Source organism: Sesamum indicum, linkage group LG2 (genome assembly GCF_000512975.1).
Source record: "Sesamum indicum cultivar Zhongzhi No. 13 linkage group LG2, S_indicum_v1.0, whole genome shotgun sequence".
In the NCBI taxonomy this organism is placed as follows: Eukaryota; Viridiplantae; Streptophyta; class Magnoliopsida; order Lamiales; family Pedaliaceae; genus Sesamum; species Sesamum indicum.
In genome coordinates this window covers 8093416-8102344 of record NC_026146.1, presented here as the reverse complement: position 1 = coordinate 8102344, position 8929 = coordinate 8093416, and the positions used below count along the sequence as shown (strand labels likewise).

The window sequence follows — 8929 nt, the reverse complement described above, 5'->3', positions numbered from 1 at the left end:
GCAATTATTCCCTAGCAATAATTACATAGCAATATTTTGGACAACTATAATCATGCTTTCTAGTGTGAAACGATATTTACTAGGTTTGAATAGCTTACACTGCAAAATTACAGTAATCTCGTAATACTTTAATGGATTTAGACAATCTTTGTAAACTATTCCATATATTACAATAATATTGTAACACTTAAAGGACTTTAAGACAATGTAGCTCACGTAAAGTCCTATTTCATTATGTCACTCGCGTAAAGTCTGGGAATGGCTTTTTTGTATATTCTGAAGTTTTTCTTTCTTACTTCATCTTTTGGTAGAAAAGTGAAATGAATAAATAAAAAGATAATATTTCAAATATCGAATGCTACGTATATTACGTAGCGTTGTCTTTGAAAAGTTGATCGGCATTATGAACAGAGTCAAATTCACCGAAAATCTTCCCAACTGAATCTTATACCTTCAAAAAATATTTTTTAAAAAGTCATGTCAAGGGAATTTTTCAATATAAATGCATTTTGGAATTTCTGCTACGTAACTAATCATCGAGGACGGCACTTTTAACACACATAGATTATTTTTGTATTAAATGATAATAATTTAGAAAAACATTGCACATTAAGGATATTTGTTGTCAAAATTGCTTATTCGATTTGAAAATATCACGTGAGTGTCATGTGGCGGCTGCAAATTGCGGACATTTTTCAATAACGAATGTTCTTAATGTGACATTTCTTTTCTTGTTTTTTAATTATTATCATTCATTGCCGAAATGAATTTTAAGTGGACCAAAAGTTGCAACCCCATCATACTTACAAGAGAAAAATTACAATTTTCCGTCTTTACTTTACCTTCCATTATTAACTACTCCTTGATAAAAATTTTATTTCGATGAAGTGATTGAAATGACAATTATCCTGACAGCTTGCTACAATATCATGCACTACATATTTTTGTCTCCTACAAATTTTGTGACAAATGCAATAGAAATAAAATACAAATCAATGTGGGTAAATTTTGTCATGTACCTTACAATTATTTGTGTAAATACTTATACCGTCACTTAGGTTAGACGACCATTAATATCATATCGTGGTAATATTTTTACTCTTTCACATTTAACAATAATGACCATCCTCCTGGAAAGGAACATTCTTTCAATGGAGTGTATTGGAGTATCATCTCATCTATAAACGTAAACGATATATTGTCTTGCATTTATTACAAGAAAATTGCTTAATAGCTATGAAAAAATTTGATGTTAAAAGCAACGTCAAACTAATTAGTAAGTAAAATTTTCATTGCTAATCTACATTATTTAATATATATTTAAAACAATTCATTGCTAAATTCGTTGGCAAGTATTTTCCATTGCTAAATTCAGTAAAAAGTAAATTTCTTGAATTAAATAATGTAGAATAGCAATGACAATTTCACTTGCTAATTAGAGCGATGCTAATCTGTTTTCGTAGCTATTGAGCTATTTTCTTATAGTGATTGTTTATTCTTGATTTTGTTTGCTTGTTTGTTTGATCTAATCATATGAATTTATGATATCCTTTGTTAACGACATTTTCATGCATTTGCGCATAGATAATATTTATTTATTTTTTCTAGGTATTAATTTCGTAAAGAGATTGTAGCAAAAGTCATACACATGATATTAGAAAATTTGAATCATTTTGAAAAAAATAATTAACAATCATAATTATTCTTAGTTACTAATATATAATAATTATATGGATTAATTAACAATACTTTTAACTATATAAATATTTTTTTATTAATCTCCTACACTAATTGTAACATTGCCACGTTTGGGTGAATTTAATTTGTTTTAATATATTTCAGTTTGTTTACCTTAACTTGTTTCAATTTGTATGTAATTAAGTTGATCATTTTTGTACAATTATTAAGAATATAGTTCTACATACGTCGCTTTCTACGAAAAGTTTGAGGAGAGGTGCATTTTCTTAAGAATGTCTAGGTTCTAGCAAATTTAATTTTTGCAGTTTGCCATTAAGTTTATTACAAATTCTTCTTTGGTACATGTTATGCTTGGCACTTGCTTTTTTCTTACTAGTATAATGTGATTTATATATTGAACCAATTTAATAATTTAGTAACCCAAGCTCAAAATATTCAATTTTTCTTATTAATTTCAATGATCTATTCAAACAATCACCATATAGAAAATTAAAATACAATAAATTTGATATGACTTCAATATATATATATATTGGGTGAATTAATAATAATTTACCCTCCTGTGATATTGAAAATGAGCATATTACCCCCCTATGAAAAAAAATATAGCAATTTACCCTCCTATATTTTTTAAAAAGAAGCAATTTACCTCCTTATACAGGGAGGTAAATTGCTATTTGTTTTTCCATAAGGGGGTAATTTGCTCATTTGCGATATCACAAGGGGGTTGCTTGCATTTTTTTCAATATATATTGGTAGATATATGGCTTCTATATAACACAATCTTGCTTAAACTGGATTTAAGCAAACTTATTCATGTAGTCTTTAACAAATAAATTGAACTATTGTTTAAAGCTCAACATTAATCAATCAACAATTACTTTTCCATTATTTCTCGGATCATCTTAAGATTCAAACTTATTCAGAAGATCTTGAGATTCAAAACAAGAAATGTTTATAGTAAACTTCTTTCGTTTTAACTAGAAAACAACTAAGTAATCAATTATGTGACTATAAGAAGAGATATAAGTATATAAATTAATAAATCTGAACTCTAAGTAGAAGTATCTTATTATATATATATATATATATATATATAAAGCACAACAATTTTTCTTTTATTTCAATAATTCTTGAATAAGTATGTTAGAATTTTGCTTATTCAAAAAAATTGTTCTCTTTTATCATTTCAAGTTGTGTTCGCCGTCTTGGTTTTGCTTCAAATACGTTCAACTTTACTTTTACAGCTATATATATATCTAGCAATGGGACATCTTCAAATGTGTAGTTTCTAGCCATGATTTTATATATAAAGTACGTTTTACCTAAGTTTTTATAGATTTTTCTTTAACAAATTAATAAACATAATTTTTTATAGATTTTTCTTTAACAAATTAATAAAAGAACTCAAACTAAATTTAGAAACGTAGAGCAAATCTTAAGTGAAAGGAGTTTAAATTGATACGTGTTAAGAAATATTTCCATGAGAGCATATATATATATATATATATATATTTGCTACATGGCGTGTGTCCTTCTTCTCATTAAACCTCTTGATTTAAAGCATTTCACGGTTTGTTGGATATTTTTTTAGTGAAACAAATATGTGAAAATAAAAACCATTTGCTACCTTGGTAGTATGTAAGTAAAAGAAAATTAGTATTTAAATGAGATCTCATTCAAAGACAAATTAATTAATTGATACAACATTAATAAAACGATCGATGGATAGCGTTGCTATATACTCGGGATCTCATACCTTATGCTAGCATTTGTTCTCCTCCACCAAGGCCTGTACTCCGTTTACACTATTTTACAGTGAATAAATTATAGAGAAACAAAACCAAGATACTCATACACAATCAATTGGATACGAAAAGTTTGCTAAATTCTTAAACCACACATGGGATAAATCACTATGAATCACCCATTGGAACCATACGTGATTCAGAACGAATGAGGAGGTAAACATTAGGTGTAAAACAATTATGAGAAAACATAATAGTGCGATTCATTTGGTTTACCTCCATTTTTGGAATGGGTCTGGCTTAGTTTTTAGTTACAGTTTTGAGCATTTAAACAAAATAAGATTCAACTGTTTCTAATTTTTCGTTTTTGATACCCTTTTTTCTTGTAGTGATCGGTCTTGTGCCTTTGCGTACGTATATGTGTTTAACATGCAAAAATGTATTATTTTACCCTACCTAGTCATTACCACTTTCATTAATTAGGCACCATATATACGTACATACGTCCTCTTATATATTGAGAATCCAATATAGGGTGAAAACTCAATGTTGGCGGTTTTTGTGGAAAATAACTCGCATAGCATGCACGTACATAAATAGTAATTGCGCAAAATTTGGTGGGAAAATTTTTTTGTTCATCGCCCCAAATATTACCAAAATTATATATATGCCATTAAAATCATGTCTTTGAACTATAAATTTTACGTTAATTTTATTACAATTTTTCGATATCATATCATCATATTCCATTACTATCAAGAAATTCATATAACATTACATACAATATTGGTAAGTAACAATTTAACAAATAGAATCGTATCACAAGTCGTCTTCATTTACTATGTCTCAATCACACAACATATTGTAATAATTAGAATAGAACTGCTAAGTAGGCCTTAATGTTTAATAGGGCAAATCGCCAAGAAACAGTAAGTATTTGATAAAATCATTACAACCTTATTCAAAAGACCAAAAGTGAAGATAAGCCAAGTTAAAGAACAAAAGATAATTTTTTCCGACACTCTTTTATAATTAGCTATTAATTTGACATCCCTGTATAAATTATACCAAAAATAAATTTGATTCATCAATGAGTTGAACAAGTATGAAGAAAGGAAGAAGCTGAAGAAAAGTTATACAAACCTTCGAACCATTATTACACTATTTACTGTATATGCATAAAATTTATAGCTTATGGCCTAATTGTTCTTCACAGCAACGTTCTTTCAAACAGTTGATGAAAGGAAAGTTTCTCACTAAGGTGTACTTAGTTGTGTTTATGTATTAATTAAGTATTTCGAGTATTACGATTTTAGGCAGTAAACTCAACAGTTAAGTCTCAAATTAAGTAGACTACATCAAACTAGTACGACTTCCACGTTACGATTTACATCAAAACAACTGATTCTTTTTAAGAATTTTCATAGTCACTTCAACTCAATTTTGGATTCCATTCATGCCACTTGGGATCTAACGCATGTAGATATTAATCTTTCGATCTGGATGGGGAGTTCCATCGTCATCTCCCCTAATCCTTCATAAATTACACATGGAACACTATATATAATGAAATACATTTCAACATACGTAAAACATTTTCGTAAGTTTTCTTGACAATGCATATTCTATTACCATAAATACATATATATGTATATATTTCATTCTAGTAAAGAATCAACAGCCATTACATTTCGTACCTTTTAGATACTACGGAATTCCAATCAAATGACAAACGTCATACACCATCTACATTCATATTCCGTCCTGCATATGATCACAAGTACTCAAAGGCAAGCTATCTTGTTGCAGTAATTAATTAACATGAATCTCCGGTGAAGCCGCCTTTTGGATTATCCACTGATTATTTACAAGTTGACATTTCCGAATCTACTTCTAACAATGTATATTAACTAGTTATACATATTTATCATCTGAAATTTTGGGCCATAAGGATTTTAAAATGTCCTCTCAAGATTTAACAATTGGCATGCTACTGATATAGTGCACATGAATGTGTATATTTGTCCTTAATTAGATAGAATTAAGAAGTAAAACCCTTATTTAACAGAAGATAGCAATTAATAGCAGGTCATAAATTAAAATTGGTTGGATTTCTGTCTTTATGTATATGTTTGCTTATATATATATATGCGTGTGTAATTACGAAATTTTATCAATATCTTCCTTGTTAGATGAGTCCACCTAATTACCTCCATCAAAGAAAGCATTCCACCTCTAAAATGGCTGGTTTTAGTAGTCAACCAGAAGAAGTTAACATTTTTTATACACGCCGCATATATATGTCTCTACATAATGTATGACTTGTACATTTACACACTGTAATTAGAGATATATACGATTTTTTTCCCAAGAATGTTTAGAAAAGTGAAGCAAAAAACCAGAAGAGAAGAGAAAAAGAATTGTGAAAGTGGTTGGAAAATGAATTTGCTTTAGGAATACATACAAAAGTTCATACATATGTATTACATTGGAGCAAAGAAATTTATTACTGTGAATTTAATGAGAGCCCTTAATCCCTCTCACCTGCTTTTACTCTTTTGTCCGAGAGGGAGGTCACAGTTTCGTGCCCGATGTTCCAAATTCTCAGCCCTTGGATTGTTTTCGCATCAACGGTTGTCGTTACATGCATCTTGCTACAAATGTAGGTGCAAGCTCAGTTGTTTTTTCATTGTGAGTTCTTCCAGAGAGGAACACAGAGTTTTCTCTAAGATGAGATCCATTCTGGTTGCCCCTTTCCAACCCTCTCTTCTCATGGAAGTTGGAGGAGAAAATTCCCTCTATGGGAGCTTTCAAAGCCATTCCAATTCTTGGCTTGAACCAATTAGCCCTCCATTCACTGCCATGGACAGTGTCTTGTGGGCTCAAAACAACCTCTCTCACCAGCAATTGCTCAACACCGTGGTAAATCATCCACCACCCTTCTTTTATCCCAATGCCTACTCTTATTTTCCGACCGGTGGAGGGTTTCCTGACTTCACTACACAAGTTGACACAGGTTTAGTGAGAGGAATACTTCTCCTTGATCTTAACTCAAACTCTTATGTTGTGAATTCAACTCTTGATGAGAGTTTGAATGGAGTTGACAACACAGAGACTGATGGCTCTACTGACAATAGGGTCAAGGGTCAGTGGACAGATAATGAAGACAGGTGAAAAGATAAACTACAATATTTATGTTTTTTGCTGATTCTTAATTGTTTGAAGAAATGGAACTAATTATGGCCATTTTTTTGCCTTTTAATGCGGTTTTCGGCTCCATGCAGCAAACTGGTTAAGTTGGTGACAAAATATGGATGCAGAAAATGGGCTGTGGTAGCTAAACAGATGGTGGGGAGGATCGGAAAACAATGTCGCGAGCGCTGGCATAATCATTTGCGTCCAAATATCAAGGTTCTTGATCCACTTCAATTCTGGTTATTGTTTTGTTAGGGTGATTTTGTTTATCATCTGATCTTCAATTTCTCGATTTAATTTTAATTTAAGCCTTTCTTGTTTCTGTACAGGTATCAAAGATTTCAGCCTGTGGAGATGGATATTTTGGGACAAGAAATCTGCAAGAGATTTCTTTCTTTTTCACAGTTCTTCTTTCATCTTTTCATATGTTAAGATCTAGGAGTTTAAGATGATCTTTTAAATGAAAATTTTCCTAAAAGTATAATCTATTTTTCTTTTCCATGAAATCTTATAAAACTTTAGTTATTATTCATTCAGACAAGATTTTAATTAGTGGTTTTTTGTTGGAAAATTTCAGTGTTAATTAATTTCCTGTCATTTTGTTGCTATTGAACAATATCTTTTCATTCAAAAATGTTTCTGTTCCTCACAAGACTAATTTCTTTCAAGACAAAATTTTTAATTTTCTAGGGTTTGTTCCCTCTTTTCTATTTTGTCTGAGGGTTAACATTCATGTGATTGCAAAACTTTCCACCAACAAAGCACCATAATTTGTTAGAGGCACTGAATTTTATGCTTCCATGTAAGAGTTGTTGTTGGAGTTTTGCATGCCATTCCCCCACCCCACCCCACCCCCACCCCTCATTTTATTATTTTAGAGGCACTGAATTTTATAATCTTTTTCTTGTTTTGGATCGAATAATGTTGCAGAAAGATCAACTTTGGACTGAAGAAGAAGAGAAGCTGATAATCGAAGCCCACGAGTTGGTCGGAAATAAATGGGCAGAAATAGCCAAATTTGTTCCAGGGAGAACCGAGAACTCAATCAAGAATCACTGGAATGCCACCAAAAGAAAGCAGACATCAAAGAGAAGGCTCAAGAAACCGGAAAAGCTAAACGGGATAACTCTGTCCACTGTCTTGGAGGACTACATCAAGAAGAAGTACTTCAACAATGGATCAACCTCCACCAACCCCAACCCCGGACCTACTGTTGCTGCGCCTAACAATCCGGCATCAACCACTGCTGTTGTCGTCCCAGGGAATCAATCAGTGCAGGATAATAGCAGTCCTCCCCTCATTTCTACCCCTGATGATCATGATGACGAGTCGTTGGCTTATATGACATTCGATCAGGAGGCAATCAATGAGGAGATGGACTTCATGAAAAATCTATTTGGGAACAACAACTATTCCAATTTGAACAATTCTCAAAATGGCAATTTCTCGGTCCCCACTCAGACGTTCGAGGCTCAGCTGCCTGTGGAGAATATGGGAAATATCGGCTTTTTTGGTTTTTTTCTATATCGGCTTGTTGGCTTCTTCCGAAGAATTTAACATGGATCAGACTGGTGGTAACTGGGATATCCCAATGCAGCAGGTTCAAGATGCATTTTTTCCTCCAGGGATTTACTTTGGTTATGCTTGATCAGGGATCGTTTAGCACCGTGGGCTCAAACATGGAATGAATCAAGATACATGCTTCTGCTTGGAGAGTGAAGGTGGATTTGATGGAAATGGTTTTAGACTGTCATGACTGCTATCTAACTATAGGACTAAAATTAATATTAATATTCTGTAATTGTAAGGTCAGTGTAAAATTAACTGGCTCTAATTGTCTTGTTCAAGACAATTTAATTATTATCGTTATTACTATTATTATTATCATCATCATCGTAATATGTAAGAAAGACCGTCATGTCCCTAACGTAAGACGGGTTATATATGAAATAAAATTTATTAGTATAGTACTTGACCAGTGTCGCGAATTTTCTCCAGGTGTTTGTTTATCGTTTTGCAGTTGCATGCAGTGTTGTTGTTCTTTAATGGCGACGTTTCTTCTCCTCTCTTCCTATTCTCCTCTTGTTTGTATCTTCGCTGGTCAAAATTTTTTGATGTTCTTTTCAAACCTCTTTGATGAAAATTTTGTTTTTCATGAGCAGGTGACAGAAAAAGCCAGCCAGTTTAACCTCCAAATGTCTAACTTCCCATGTATTATGCATTCTTGTTTCCTGTATGCGGGGTGACAAAAGCAAAAATACATAAATACTGTATTTTTATTCTTTAAC

General features: G+C 31.9%; 1 protein-coding gene across 1 annotated transcript; it reads left to right on the top strand.

Annotated features, from left to right (window-relative positions):
* Positions 6151-8198, top strand: LOC105155860 (transcription factor MYB98-like). The gene is made up of 3 exons (XM_011071844.1): positions 6151-6616; positions 6731-6857; positions 7572-8198. Exons 1-3 carry the CDS (start codon positions 6177-6179, stop codon positions 8196-8198), a joined length of 1194 nt encoding a protein of 397 aa, XP_011070146.1. The 5' UTR covers positions 6151-6176.

Excerpts from the sequence above, each read along its gene's own strand:
- LOC105155860 (XM_011071844.1), top strand. The coding sequence starts at position 6,177 with ATGAGATCCATTCTGGTTGCCCCTTTCCAACCCTCTCTTCTCATGGAA. Across the intron at positions 6,617-6,730 it reads TGGACAGATAATGAAGACAG|CAAACTGGTTAAGTTGGTGA; the intron begins GTGAAAAGATAA and ends GGCTCCATGCAG. Across the intron at positions 6,858-7,571 it reads ATTTGCGTCCAAATATCAAG|AAAGATCAACTTTGGACTGA; the intron begins GTTCTTGATCCA and ends ATAATGTTGCAG.